A 15,552-nucleotide genomic window follows, 5' to 3' on the forward strand; every position below is an offset into this window, starting at 1 on the left:
CTATTACCTTGTTATAACTACATTAAGTTCAAGAGGAGAGTACTTTGATAAAGATTCTCACAGCAAACCAAAGTATTCAGAAGAGCTTGGCCAGGTAAGTAACACATGTATGACAAAGCCTTTTTATTACCCACCAAATTGAACTAATATTGAGTAAGCAGCAATACTTTGTCAGGGGTATGTAAGAGGTAGACCACACTAGCCTGACACAACAGCGTTGCAGAACACATATCCAGTTGTCTGGTTATCCATTGACTGTTTTATTGGTGGGCTCCATCAGCACATGATGAGTAATGAAAATAGATGATATACACAGATATTTAGAGTTCAAACAATACAGTACATCTTTCAATTAAATAGGCGCCAAACAAAATGTATTATCTTTTCTAATTGATACTGGATCACAGTGAAATACTTATAATTGCAAAGTAACTATTGTAAATCCTGTATGTTTATAAATCACAGTGGATATAGATTATTGACCATAACATGCTTATGCAATGCTTTTAAAAATACAAAAAAGGTTAAAAACACCTAATGGTGAAAGTGCTCAAGATTTGACCCATTCTTTGACATTTCTTTCTAATACTTTTCAAATACATTTTCTTTCATTTTCAATCTACTATGCAATAAAGTGTATTTGTGTGAACATCACAGCCCACACAACTAAGCAGCACCAGAACAGTTAAAATATATAAAAGGCTAGTCATTCAGACGAACAACAGCATACTGTAGCGATGAGGCAAAGATGTCTGAAAAAATATACTTGGGCACAATAATTGCAGTCATAGAACCCAATGTGAGATTGTTATCATGAAGTTATAGTAACCTCTGAGTGCTATTCACATACAGTGCTTTTATTGTTGTATTTGCATGCATTTGAAGTTAGTAAGCTTACAGTCTGATTCCAACAAAGCATGCACTTTCTTTGTTTCCTGTGAAATTCCATCATGGGAACAGAATGACAAGTTATGGAACACAGAGGATGGTACTTGCCTATTTTAAAATGGTTGACGAATTCTCTATTCCTGGAAGGACTGTTCAGTTTTTAATTCCATTTCCTGTGAGAGTTATCTCATATGAATTCACATGTCCATGTTGGTCAACATCAGCTTATCCTGCTCTTTAATCTTTCGGGGTTACTTAGTAGCAGTGGAATGGATTTAATACGAGTTCAACCAGTTCATGTACAGTAGAAACAGGTGGAAGCGAGACTGGAAGAAAATCACCTCATGGTCTAGCGGTCCATCTCATCCAGGAGGGGCGTGGCGTCCCCGGCTATGGACATGGGTGTGCTCTCGATCATGGGGCTGGGGGAGGGCCGTGGGGTCACTCTGGGCCTCTGCTTCTTACGCTCTGCCTCCTTCTCCTGAAGCCACTGCTCTGCCATTTTGCCCCAGTCAACGGCTGTGTGTGAGGTCGGCCTGCACCAGAGAAAACAAGAGAATCAAGTTCACTTCTATGAGACGAGAGAAACAAACTTCATACAGGCTTCGCTAGTAGTTTTTTTTTTTTTGCTCTGTTGGAATCTGTAACTTACTTAGCCTGTGGTGTCCTGTGTCGGGAGGAGGATGGGCGGTGTCCATGGGAGGAGTGAGGGGTGCTGCTGGGGTACTGGGGGGTGGTGACGCTGGCCTGCTGACTGGGTGTGGTGTAGGAGTAGTTGGGTGTCATGAGTGGGGTAGCTATGGGCTGCTGGGCTGGGGTGGCAAACACCTGTCAATTGCAAAAGGGATTGTTAGGGTCAGAACTCGTCTCTCTGCAGGCAGACCCTGGGGTTTTGACTAAAGTTCTATGTTAAGGCCATTGCACACTGAGTCCGGAATTCGTATCCGAAATGTTCGCATGTTAAAAAATAAATACGACCTCACGTTATGTCAAACGCGCTTACACACTGCCTCCTAAACTTTCGTCCGTCCAAAAAGAGTTTGGATCGGGTTCGATTTTTTGCGTTTTCGCATCCATAGCCAGCATTTTGATAGTTTTTTTTGTGGAAATTCAGAGCCACCGAATGTTGAGGCTGACGATTGCGAAAAAACGCATACGAAAATGCCGCACTCAGTGTGCAATGGCCTTTACTCCAAACATACGTGGTAGGCACTGCTGCTGCCCCCTCCGCCGGTGCTGCTTCCACTGTAGCCGTACTGGCTGGACGCCCACTGAGCCGGGGTGGTGTTGGAATTCTGCCCACCCTGGCCGGTTACCGCAGCGATGGCATTGAACATCTGAGAGGTCATGTTGGGTGGGAGGGCACTGACTGCTCGAGTCAGGTCTGGTCGACAAAAGACATGGAAGCAATGCACGGTGACTTATTCACAGTAGATCACAATAGCTGCCTTGTAATTCTGAAATGATCTCCTGTTTTCTACAAACAGACAGAAACAGGAAGAGACCTGCAATATTGATATTGGCTGGCGTGGCATTCATGGAGGCCGGGGTTCTTGTTCTGGTGCTACTGCCTGGTGTAACTCCTGTTGAAAAAAAAAATACAAAACTTACTTCTAACACTGATGGACACAAACTCCCACTGACATATCTTTCATTGTTAGGTGGAACAAGGACAGGGTTTCTCTGTGTTCTGACCTGGCACAGGCTCTTGGTAATGATCCTTGAACCAGCGGAAGAGCCCGTTAACTGTGGGAAAAATCTGGCCTCTGTATCGGAAACCTTCAGGCGTGATGGTGACAAACTCAATCCTGAAAGACAGGGTTATGACACTCGTCCATTACACAACAATGACCTCTTTTTCAACAGGAGATGTTCTTCAGATGGAGAAAGTTAGCCTGGGAACCAAATGAATCTGCAAGCTCATATTTGATTTGCCCTAGTAGTTGGGTCTGGCCACCCTTTCTGCAGTGGCGTTCTGTTAACTCAAATCACAAATTGTTTGTCCATAAAAGGCCACTGGTAACGCAGCATCAAGACAGGTTGTACTCAGACAAAAGGTCTGAGGCATCTTTGCAAATAAATAATGTTGCTCTGATTATTTGTCTCTGTCGAATCATATCCCATTGCATCAGTTGGATAAAATTTGGCAATTGATGATGCCTGTGACAAGGCCCCCAATCAACAATGACTTGATATGACTGAATGTTGACAGTCCCACGACTTTTCCAGTCACTACACAAGCTCCAGAATCACACTTGCTCCTGGCAAACGGCAGAAGCAAAGACAAAGGGCAATTCATGCTTCCCTACTGTCCTGACACACATTTGTATCTGGGTGCACGGGGGACATTCAGTCTGACACAATAGTTTTTTCTTCTTCTTCAGGGTGTCAATTAAACACGGAACTAAAATGAAGCCAAGTGCATCTCCTGTGTTTCTAGATCTATGCAAATGTATGCATCTGGTGAATGGGTCTTCATTAGCACAACAAAGGTTTGGAGGTGGTTGGCAGTCTTTAGATAACCTTGGCTTTCCGCGAGGCTGGTAGCCGAGCAGGAACTTTCCTGGAAACTCTTTACAGGCCGACACATAGTAGGGGATGAATGTAGGCTTCTCTTTCTTGCTTTTCACGAGGACCTCCTCCATTTTCTGTAATTCAATGAACAGAAGGTCCCGCAACAAATGATTATTAAACAAGGCGTGAAAATTATTGTGTTTAATTTGTATTTTGGCACACTCACATACTAGCAGGCGCATGGGCTGAAGCCACCTACAGAATAATTTACACACACATACCCTAAATATTGAATTACAAACCTTTCTGTCTCCACCACTGCATTCTTGAAAATACTTGTGACCAAGCAAATCACGAGCAAACGCAGCCATTGGTTGAACGAATCGGGCTGTGATTTCATCGAGATCTTCAAACTCCTGAGAATAGAAAAATCAAGCCATACCCCAAATGACATGTGCACATTTATACAGACATGTACCACTTGATTAAACTGTTTTCCAGGGGTCACCTCACCTCATTGTTGATCCAGAGGGTGTGCCCGAGACTGAAGGCGTTCTCCTTCCCCTCCTCACGCACGTCGATGTGCTGGTAGATACAATCAGCCACCTTCCAGGTGACTGTCAGGTGATTCTCTCCCTTGCTGCTGGGACGAATGATGACATCCCCCTGGTCCATCGACTCCATCATCTTCTCTGCCTGCTTGAAGTTGATGTTGTGGAAGGAGGGGTGAGCGATGACCCTTTTGATGTAGGCTAAAGGGAGGGAGAGAGTACAGTTCAAGCGGTAGTAAAGTCTGGAAAACGATGCATGAAAACTTTGATGAAATACGATATCAATGACCCACACAACAACCTGCACAATAAAAACCTAAAGATTGAGAGACCTATGCTTGACACTTTTTTTCAATCTTAAGAAACAAACTTGTTCTCTGCTGTTTCTTCTTGGCCTCCTCCTCCTGCTTCACATCATCCGTCTCCAGGTCAAAGTCATAGTAGGTGTCTTTGGGAAGCTTCCACTCATTGTTCTTGTCTGACAGGTCTGACGTGCGGCAGGTCAAGTCAACACTCAGCTTCTCTATGTCTATCTTCATGATCCTGCAGTGCACTGTCATGCCCACCTAGAAAACCAGCACACATCAATAACTACACACGTCGAAAGCACATCTACACAACCTAGTACCTAGGTAGCGGTCTTAAAATGTGAAACTGCGTTCAGTCGATATTTAGGGAAAGACACCTTGACTCTGTCTTCAGGGTGCTTCACCACTTTGTCACTGAGGAACTTGGTGGGGATGAAGCCAGTGACCCCATTGTCCGTGCGGGTGCGCACCCCTATAGCCTGGCCGGGGCAGGAACCACTGTCAAAATGATTCCACACCTGCATGGGACAACATGAGTTGTTTTAGGCTGCTGAAAGATTGGCAGCATTTACAGGAGACTAGATTGCAGTGCAGCCCACTGAATCTGGTCTCCCAGCAGAAGTCTGGGAAATACACAGCACAGGCAGCATTTACAGTGAGATTGTGCTCTTAGGTCCAGGGGAGGGAGTCCACCTCACCTCGCTTAGCTCAGGGAAGTTGTCCTGGTGACAGAAGGGACACTGCCACAGACCAGTCTCGTCATTCCTGATCGCCTGGTCATAGCTCTCACCCTGGGGACGTCTGTGGGCGATGCCCGTCACCACACTGGTGATCAGTTTACCTGGAGAAGGAGAAGCACAGCCAGAGCATAAACAAACGGCTGGGAGACGCGATGAAACACAGACCATAAAACAGCGGTGAGGCTCAAATGGAGTCAGAGGGGGAGCAGTTCACCTATGTAGAAGGTCTCGGGGGTCTCTTTGGTCAGCAGGTTGAAGATCTCCTCTGTGTTGGGGCCCCTGTAGGTGGACCTCAGGTCCTTGTACCTGCAGCTCAGCTCGGCACGGATGTCATACAGCGTTATTCCCTTGTTGCCATAGCCCTGTGGACAAGGGGAAGCCTCAGACGGGAAGTACTACCACCGGGATGTGTTGCGTTGTCTTGGCCGCCCAATGTGAATGTGGCCGTCCGTCTCCCGCCACACTGACCTGTCTCTCCAGTTCCTCTGCGAAGGCGTCCAGGTCCAGGTCTTTCAGACGCTCCGGGTTCTCCAGGATCTCCTCCAGGGCTCCTGCAGGGTTGGCGTCCTCCGCTGACTCGTCGTACTCCAAGGCGTCCACTGCCATTTTGCGCGCCCACTCGTATGTCTCCGGATGCACCCGGGACCCATCCAGAACCTCGATGTAGGAGTCGGTGCTGATGAGAGACAAAGTGGGATGATCTGATTTAGTTTAGCTTAAATAGTTCTACTTAGTTCTTAAATGTTCATTTATACATTGATCTTTACTGTAGTTGTATGGATGATGATGTGATATTTCCCGTGCTATGATGTGTATCATCTCCCTATATTTGTCTTTAGAAAGACCCTGTGCTGAATCTGACCTGTCTCCCAGAGACGCTGTGTCGATCTTGATGAAGCCGGCACAGTTAATGAAGACCTTGGGCCCCATGTGACACATGGTAACTAGCTGAGTGCGGTTCTCCAGACGCGTGTTGTTCTGTTTCAGGATCTGCAACCACAGATTAGCATGGAAGCTGCGGTAGCTAGTCAGAAAACCTGAACGGGTCAAACTACAGAAAAATAACTACAACTTAAAAGGCCTACATAAGAAGAGAGAGTAGCCAGAAGAGGCTATTTAGCCTTACAACCAATGACTTGTACAATGCAGTGTTGGTTTACCTTGAGCAGGTGGGCACCTTTCCTGGGCCCTAGGCCACAGACGTACTGGACCAAGCTCTGGGTATATGGGTGGGCAATGGCCCTGTTCACATCCACGCCCACCTCGTTGACCCGGTTAATAAACTCACAGTACAGTGCGTTCAGCAGGTCCTCCTTCACTACATGGTCCTGGAGGAAGGGGAGGGGTGGGGAGGCGAGGGCAGAGGACAGTCTGACTCGTACAATAAACATGCTCATAGAGGTAGGGGTCATTGAGGCGTGACCAGTTTGTTTTGATGGTTGTCTCATCGGAATGTGGTTATTGAGAGTGTAATGATTACCTGTAGAGGATGGAGTTTGAGACAGAGGATGTCCTCGTCACTACTGCACACCTGGGCGTACTCCACCAAGGGATCCTGGATCTTCCTGGCCACAGACACGGCTTGTCTCAGGAGAGGGGGGTAGTCCCGAAAATCAGCCTACGTACAAGCACATTTCCAGATTTTTTAACAAAGTAAGAATGCTAATTTTGTGTGGCGAGAGAAAGTTCATCTGGGTTGGGTATGTCACCTCAGATTTCTTGCTATTCATGTAGAGCACGGCCAGCTCGTTGTCCACCAGCTCCACTCCTATAGCAGGGAAGGAGGACTCCTGTTCCAGTTCACTGGCTGCACGCTTGATATCCTCAATAACCATCTGGGCATCTCTACAGAGACGGTAGACGGGACAAAGAAAAGAAGGAAGTGATCAAGAAGAGTTATTTAAGTTAGCATCACATACTATTCAGAAACGAGGAGGATATGAGAAGAGGGGAACCTGTTTTCTCCAGTCACAGCGATGACATGAGGCTTCTTGGTGCTCAGGAACTTCTTCAGGTTGTCAATATCTTGTATCTAAAGATCATGCTACTTGCATTAGTGTTACGACACAAGTGTCATAAAACAGATTGCTTCACATCATTGGATAGTGATCTGACACAAGACTTTCGAAATCTACCTTTTTTTCCCTCTCATCCTCCCTCCATGCATTCCTCCTCTTCAGGAAGTAGGGGAGCCTCAGGAAATCCCCCACCTCCCCATCTCCATTCACCAGGGCACAGAACACCGGGGCGTCTCTGAGAACAGTCATTTTCAGGTTATTAGTCTCTACATAGGTGTTAAATTGCTCCATGGGTCTAAGTTCAGGTAGAGACATGGGGACTGTACCTGCTAGAAGAAAAGGCCACTCCCAGTACCCGGATCCCCTTGCCCTGGGCATCTGTCACAAGTTCCTCCTCATCCTCCTCCACTTGCTGGTCGGGCCGGTAGGGCGCCAACTTCAGCCAGTTATACAGCTTTCTGCTGCAGGCCTGAGAGGCGGGCAACCACTATCATAATATTGTCGGCTCATACACAATCAATACTCTGAAAAGCCTGCTTTGTGTCAGAATAAGAACATAAGTCATTAATTCCAGCATTATATCAGTATTAAATCAAAATAAAGGGTAAAAAACTACTTTGAGCTTCCACCACCTCATTGTGATAGATCTCGCAGTATAAACTTCCATGTTTTCAGTAGAAGGCTCCCACCTTTGTGATGCTCTCCTTGGCCTCAGCGATCAGCTTGTTCTTCAGCTCCTTTCCCATCTGAGGGTACAGGAACTGCTTGAGGGAGCGTTCAATGGCAAGCGTGCGCTGCCTGTTCCACTCCTGGACCTGGTGGCTGAACTCGTCTCTGTAGTAAAACTGCTTGATCTCCTCAAAGTATGTCTGATCTCCGTATCTGCCCGGCATAGATAAGACAGACACTAAGCCCAGGACTATACTTACACTCAATCAGTTGTACATCAGTACAAGATGTTAGAATTACCCCTTCACTCCTAATAGGTCAATACAGATGTTGATGATCAGGAGCCCCTCCTCCTCTGCCTGGCACATTCTGAGGAACTGGTCTCCATTCAACTCTTTCACAGGTTTGTTCTTCAGGTATTTGAAAGAGTAGCCATAATGGGCTTCGTCCACATCCTTCAAAACAAAAACAATCTGATATCTAAAACAATCTCAAAAAGGCAATCTAATATGATAAACACTATACTGTGTATTTTTATGAAAATATATGTCCACTTCATATTTGCATGCTGTGACATGTGAGTCGTTATTACACCTACTATACAATGTGTAACTGCAGACATGTTTTTACCTTCTTGCCCTTCTTGGTGGGTTTGATGTTGATTTTGGCCCTCTCCTGGAATGTCTGTCGGAGCACATGTCTGACCAGAGGCTCTCGAGCGATCTGCATGGCAACCATGTAACGGGTGCCTTCCAGTACTGCCTCGGCTGTGCTGAACTGGCTGCAGACACACAGCGATCGGGATATGAGTAGATGGTTGAAATAGGTTATCAAGCAAAGGCATGTCTGTGTATGTGGTTGTCTGTATGTGTATGCAGTGACTGCAGTGCCAGGGGTTGACCTGCAGATGTAATCGTTGGCCAGTTCCAGGGGCTCCGCGGGAAACTGCTCAGTCTCGTGACGCTGGTAACTGTCACGGAGATTCTCACCAAACTGCTCCGGAGTCAAACCAAACTTCTTTGCCAGACCATCTAATTGGAGAGATTGTCAAAAATGTATCTGTCAAGTTGTGTAACGGTATGTGGTATATTTCTCCAGGTCTGTATTAAGTGTTGCTACTGACACCTAGTGGACGTGATATAATTAGTCACTCACCAAGTCCTGCACTCTGACAGATACTGTTCATGTCCCTGCGAGATGCTAGTTTCAGGTCTGGCCCCTTTGACTGTGGCACCACCTCCTCCTCTTCCTCCTCCGGCTCCTGCTCTAGCCCTAGAGGGAGACATGACATTTGGGCTTCACCGAGGGCCTGAATTCTACCGCGCCTTGCTTGCCAATTTAATGTAATATCATTACATATCAACAACTTTACCATCTTCATCCACTTCTTTGATTTTCTTCAGCTTCTTCTTGCTGGACTTAGCCGCATTCTGCATCTTTGGGATATCCCGGCCGTAGTACAGGAGGAAGTGGTTGTACACGTCACTCAGTTCATCAGAGGACTGAACATCCTTGAGTCTGGCAAGACAAAAAGCTATTTGTAATGTAACCCGTAACTGATTCAGAATAACGGGTTTGCAACTCTCACTGACACTGTGACAGTTTGAGGTTAATTAGTAAGATTGACTCACACCTATTAGATCCTAGCGGAACCTTGATACAAAAAGTGATCCAATTGATTTTGCTTTAATGAATGGGCAACAACAACAACAACATTCTGACAGCACCTCTCTATATCTGCTGTGTCTAATGGACGTATGCCGTCAGACAGGGGCTTGTCTGGGTCTGCGGAGATCTGCTCAAACTGATAGGCCTGCATCTTCCGGAACAGACGTGTCAAGTTCTGCTTGCGAGTCTTCAGTTGTGTCCACTGGGAAGACAAGAGAGTCCTCACTGAAGTTCTACAGACAACGAGTAGTTACGAAGTGAAGAAATTATGAGTTCTATCCTTTACCTTCTCGTCCCACAACCAGACCTTCCACAGATCATTAATGTTGAGCTCTGGCTCCACATATTCTTTTCTGTAGAACGCTATGAATGGAACCTACAATAGGACAGATGTTTTAATGTATTTGATTCTTCCCAGACTTACACTCTATTCCTACTCGTTTTTTTGGGGGGTTGTACAAAAACTTGCTTTATCTCACTCATTGAACACAAATACAATATGTAAACTGAAAAACACATAAAATAAGATGTGGTCATTATGTGAACAGTACCTCAAAGTGTTGGTTTCTCATGAAGTTCAGTGCCTCTTTAATCTTCTGAATAGTGCTGGGACCTTTTCTACTGAAATTGGTGGTTGGACCTCGATCCAAATAGTCTGTATTCTCCTATAAGAGGGATTTAAGTGTAAGTCAGTCATTAGAAACAACATTTCCACATACACTGGATATGTTTCTACACACATAGGAGATAGGTATAGCTCAGTAGTTAGCGCATTTGACTGCAGATCAACAGGCCAAAGGTTCCAATCACTCTGTATGGCACTTTGGATAAAAGCAACCACTAAATTAATAAATGTCATTATTAGTCACTGCCAGCATGCTTATCTGTTGAGTTATCCACCTGCATGGAGATGGTGGGCGTGGAGAAGGCATTCCTGTAGATCCACTCAGCCTCCATTTCCAGCTCCACATCTTCCGCAGGCTTCACACGAGTGGAACGCAGCTGCCGACAACATCATTAACAAAATGATATTGTACGTTAAAAACAAATGACCAAATATCTCCCGACTCTCTCAAACTCCTCATTGACCAAACTCCATCTTTTGATGTGTACAAACTTTAGAAACCGATGATTTCACACACCTGGAATCTCTCCGGCATGTCTGTGGAGCGGATCTCATTGTCCTGGTCAGTCATGTGACTGCTCTCCAGCTCGCTGGGCTCATAGATCTCGAAGATGCTGCGTCGGCCCACCCTCTTCTTGGTCTGCTTCTTGGGCCTGTCCCAGCTCTCGTCCTCCGCGTCTTCCTCCTCCTCCTCTGCATCATCGTACGCCTCTGTGTCAAACTCTGCAAAGTCAAAGTCCCCTCCGAAGATCTCTTGGGCTTCCTGAAGAGCTCTGTGGAAAGTGATGCAAGGAACTGAAGGCAAACATACCAGTTTATGTTGCCCTTAGGACTAGCACACACATGTATTGTGAGTAGAGCAAGCATTGTAATAAGGGACCTAAATTACCAATTAATAAACTGTATAGTATATATATTTATCTATATATATATGTATCTATATTTTTTTATAGTAAGAGTTTTTACTTACGCATCCGTGTATCCTGGCAACTTCTTCCTCCATTTGGGTTTCTTCAAAGGTTGTCCATCATCATCCACGATAAAGTCATCAATGTCTTAAAAGTTAAAGTTTTGAATTGTATTAATGTGAATTAAACAATTTTTAAGACTACATTATACAGGTAATAATATTTTTTTTAGACTTCACAGTTCCATACCTGACTCTTCATCATCCTCTTCGTCATCTTCGCCTGGATGAAGAGGCAAATCTACAGCTTCACTCTCATCCAGGCCTCCCACTCCCATGAAGATCTCATCCGCTATCATATCTTTCTCATGAGCTTCCCTGACATCATCATCACCCTCCTCATCCTCATCGTCAGACATGTCTCGCAAGCGCCGAAACCTTTGCTGAAATATACAAACCAAGAGCTCATGTTTTACAAAGCAACAAAAGTTCCCAAACTCCACATTAGAGGTAGATAAGACAGCACCCTTAAAATGGTTATGATTACACTGCGATTCCCTGTTACACTTACCCTCTTCACTTTGACTCCCAAATTCTCCTCAATGAGATCAATATCATCATCATCCAACCGGTCATCATAGTCTGTAGACAAATCAAAGAAGACATGAGATCTTAAACAGGATGCAGATGCCACTCTGTTACAATGCTAAGTTGCATTACGTTTTGTAGAAAGAGGGATCAAGATGCCCACTTACTTCTTTTTCTCTTACGGTGGCCAATCTCTTCCCCTGAGTCACTATCTCTTTCTCTCTTCCCTTCATCCTCCTCCTCTTCCTCTTGGTCAACGCCATCGTCAATCAGACCCCGAAGGTTCCCGTGTTCATCCTGGTCCTCAGTATTCTCTTCTTCTTCTTCCTCATCTATAGTGGTAAATCAAGTTAATCATGTCCAAGAAACTACATGGCTGGCCTGCTGTATCCACCCATAATCTGTCTGTTTTTATGATCAGCAAGGAAAAACCTAATGGATTGATTCATGCATCTTACATACCATCATTTGCTTTACAAAGCTTTTGTTCCTTTATCTGGGTCTCCTCTGACCCCTCAAACAACTCCTCGTCAGATTCTTCAGCTTCACTTTCAATGAAGTCAGACATTTTACTGTGGCTGTTGAAGAGTAAATAAATACTATACTAACTATTTTTACCCTCGGAAACATTGGCTAATGTTAGAGAAACTTCATTTGCAATAATTACATGATGGCATTTAGAATATCAATTCAGATCAATCTACTCAGACTTGAACTGTTATATTTGGTTAATGTTAGCAACACTAATAAGAAAAAAAACATTATCTATTGCCTACTTTCCCTTTTAAAGGATGCTAGGCATGTCTTATGACATTAGAAACTCGGCGATTGACGCCAAGACACTCCATCCATGGATCCAGGTGATGAAGTAGATGAGGGGAAGGGGGGGGGGGGGGGGGGGGGGTAGTATTTGGTTAGCTATGTCTTAAAATTCAAAATATTTTTTTTGCACACGAATGCATGACACAATCTTGCAAGTATGTATACAATAGGCTACTGATTGCTAGCTGTAGCTTTTGGACCCACGGTTTATTGCAGGAGCTCGGGCTTAATAACAGTGCTAGCTTGCCGCTTTGGCTTTAGCTAGCTTGTTTGCATTACAGGCGATGTCCACAGCTCCGCACAGCTGGGTGACATTGGAGCATTAGGATGATGGCACATACCTTAGTCAGACCCATGAGCGCTCTCTTGAAAATTATACACGAACAGCCATATCGACCTCAAGAAATTTATTCAGCAGGATACGACTTTTTGGTTAGCTTGGAATATATAATGTTTCCAGCCTGAAAAATCCAGAACTCCGAATGGAGGCGATGGCGACGGCGTATCAACGTCACAAAAAAACTCAGCACAGCACTGCATTACATCGCAGCTTCACCTATTTTAAACATGATTTAAAGTTTATTTGCAATCCGTTTGTTTACAAAACAATTGTTAACGTTTACCAACTCAACAACATTAATTCACATCACTTTTGACTTCAGTCAGAATACATATACAATGTATCTGGACAACATGTATTGAAATACTATGCTACGTTTAATTAAATTCATCATTGATGTATTTCCGTTTCAAAGTTTGGACCAAAACACAATTCAGAAGGACGTCATATTCCTCCCACAAAACCACTATGACACCTGCTCAGTCGGTCGCAATTGGACGTCTCCAATCTGGATGAGAAAACAGAGTTTGATTGCTCAAATCAACAACTGAGGCAACAACACAATACTAGCCTATTAACTTGTCTGATTTTAGTAGGCCTAATCTTATAACACATTTAAAAAGCGAATTAGAATACACGTAAACGACAACTTACCTGCACATGTGAAGGTGCACTTAAGACATAGATAAGGGCATTTGCAATGTCAACTGCTTCCAAACACTATGCACATGGAAAAATAGAGAAAAGCTAAACAACCCATATCATCAAAGACTGACATACCTCTCACCTCAATGGCCACATCCATATCCTGAGAATGCCTTCTTACCTTTAAGCTTCCATATGTGGCAGCAGCTTTCTCTGGGCTTAGACTGTGGAGCCGAAAAGCAAACTCTGTTTCAACTAATCCAGGAGATATACTCTGCAAAAAGAAACAAACTTAGATGAACATTTAAGTAAATCTCCCGTAACATTTTTTTTAGGCCAATAATGCTTAATGAAATATATTGATTCATAGTTATATCAGACTTTAAATGAGTAAAATGTAGTTTGCTCAGAAAAACTGAAGAGTAGTTGTGTTTACTGTAACCCGGATGTGAGACCCAGCCTCTCTGAGTTCCTGCCGTAGGCCCTCAGTCAGAGCAGTCACAGCATACTTAGTGGCACTGTAGAAGTGCACATCTGGATTGGTCACCACACGATGACCGCTCATGCTGCAAAGCAGAGTCTGGATTAAGTTTGATATTTATGGGGGTCAAAAGGCTGAGCAGTTAGGGAATCGGGCTATTAATCAGAAGGTTGCCGGTTCGATTCCTGACCATGCAAAAAAATGACATTGTGTCCTTGGGCAAGGCACTTCACCCTACTCGCCTCGGGTGGAATGTCCCTGTACTTACTGTAAGTCGCTCTGGATAAGAGTGTCTGCTAAATGACTACATGTAAATGTAATCAAAATCTAATAAAAATGTATTTGTATAGCCCTTTTTTACAAGCAATGTCACAGAAGGCTCTAATTGTATCAATCATATCTCATATTAAACTAAAAACAAATAACTTGCAGTGAATTTAACTAAATGTGTCAGTGACTAACGATGAGTATTCGAAAAACGTGGAGGTCATAATGTCTACCTGTTAATGTTTATGATGTGTCCATCATCCACCTGTCTCTCCTTCATAGACTGATAGGCCTCACGAGTGCAGACAGACAACGCAATGATATTCACCTGAAAGTCAAAGTGAATCTCCTTTAAGTACATTCATCAATGTAATTCACCCAGGTGTGACAGTACCACTTACATCTATCATATCCCTCCAACCATCTGTTTTGCCATTCAGTAAGGATTCTGGATGAGCCAAGCCAGCGTTGTTGATGCACACATCCACCCCCTGATGAAGGGTTTTGATGGCAGAGAACATCGACAAGATCTCCCCCTCTTTGGACAAGTCACACCTATAGGGGATCATGGTGCCATTGTGCCCGGCACTCTGACACTCAGCAGCTAGTTTCTGAAATTAAGAAACATCAGATCTTGAAAAAATAAAACATAGGAAAATGAGTGTGTGTTTTTTAAATAGACACTTTCCCACTATTCAGATGTGTAGGCAACATCTAACTAAATTGAAGCCAATATTTTGGGGGGTTTGTATTAAATCAGGGGTGTGGGACAGTTTATTGACTGCGAAGATTTCAGGTCAGGGCCGATGTACAATGTTTGAGTAAACAGCAATAAAACCTTGGGCGAGGCATAGCCTGTTTACCAGAACAATCGCCGTCTATAGCGGCTCTTGATTAGAACCCATCTTGTTATCCATTTAAATTATATTGACAAGATAAGCTAATGAAGAACCTTTAAAGTAGGTAGGTACAACAAGTTACATAAGTTTCTGCTTATCAGTTGAACTTCCTGACGCATTGCCTACCTCTAATTTCTCGACGTTCCTTGCACAACCGATAACTTTCATGCCATGTTGGACGAGAACCTTTGCAATAGCCGCCCCGATTCCAACTGATGCCCCGGTAACAAGAGCCACTCTTCCTCTCCATCGATCCATTGCCAAAAGTATGACAGTATGCCTCAGTTTTAACGTTTTCAGTAGTAATCATAAGTGAATGCCTTTAAATTACGCCCATTCTTTTCTGCCCACGTGACTTTCTAGCCAACCGGCTTTTACGACAGTTTACAATCAACGTTACGTTATTATACAGCTGTAGTATAAAAAAGGATGGTGTACAACTTACAGTGCTGATACTAATACTAATTATTAGTAAAGGTTACCGTCCTGCTCTTTACTGTAAATAACTCACCATTGCATCCAGCCACATGCAATCTACCAATGAGCATCACGAACAGTCTAAATTAATAGAACGCCGAGTGCTCATTCAAATACACTAAAATGGTTTCAGAGTAAGAAAAGG

General features: G+C 44.1%; 2 protein-coding genes across 2 annotated transcripts; both read right to left on the reverse strand.

Moving 5' to 3' along the window:
- Positions 1–231: 231 nt before the first annotated feature.
- On the reverse strand, positions 232–12,698 carry LOC124477997 (transcription elongation factor SPT6-like). The gene is made up of 38 exons (XM_047036082.1): positions 12,640–12,698; positions 11,939–12,054; positions 11,644–11,808; positions 11,460–11,530; positions 11,139–11,331; positions 10,952–11,036; positions 10,499–10,754; positions 10,257–10,358; positions 9,908–10,021; positions 9,643–9,732; positions 9,416–9,558; positions 9,061–9,206; positions 8,844–8,960; positions 8,590–8,719; positions 8,319–8,469; positions 7,989–8,143; positions 7,709–7,901; positions 7,346–7,488; positions 7,137–7,254; positions 6,957–7,033; positions 6,711–6,846; positions 6,482–6,619; positions 6,162–6,329; positions 5,864–5,991; positions 5,470–5,677; positions 5,216–5,363; positions 4,960–5,102; positions 4,639–4,779; positions 4,324–4,519; positions 3,916–4,154; positions 3,705–3,818; positions 3,412–3,536; positions 2,584–2,696; positions 2,394–2,471; positions 2,091–2,272; positions 1,541–1,716; positions 1,230–1,424; positions 232–1,061 (listed from the first exon to the last, which is right to left on the reverse strand). The coding sequence occupies exons 2-37, from the start codon at positions 12,042–12,044 to the stop codon at positions 1,238–1,240; spliced, it is 5,175 nt and encodes a 1,724-aa protein (XP_046892038.1). The 5' UTR covers positions 12,045–12,054; positions 12,640–12,698; the 3' UTR covers positions 232–1,061; positions 1,230–1,237.
- A 157-nt stretch (positions 12,699–12,855) lies between these two features.
- On the reverse strand, positions 12,856–15,445 carry LOC124478028 (dehydrogenase/reductase SDR family member 11-like). The gene is made up of 7 exons (XM_047036136.1): positions 15,057–15,445; positions 14,433–14,642; positions 14,265–14,359; positions 13,720–13,849; positions 13,465–13,557; positions 13,293–13,358; positions 12,856–13,146 (listed from the first exon to the last, which is right to left on the reverse strand). The coding sequence occupies exons 1-7, from the start codon at positions 15,186–15,188 to the stop codon at positions 13,105–13,107; spliced, it is 768 nt and encodes a 255-aa protein (XP_046892092.1). The 5' UTR covers positions 15,189–15,445; the 3' UTR covers positions 12,856–13,104.
- Positions 15,446–15,552: the final 107 nt, after the last annotated feature.

The sequence above is a fragment of the Hypomesus transpacificus genome, chromosome 15, assembly GCF_021917145.1.
Source record: "Hypomesus transpacificus isolate Combined female chromosome 15, fHypTra1, whole genome shotgun sequence".
NCBI classification, from domain to species: Eukaryota; Metazoa; Chordata; class Actinopteri; order Osmeriformes; family Osmeridae; genus Hypomesus; species Hypomesus transpacificus.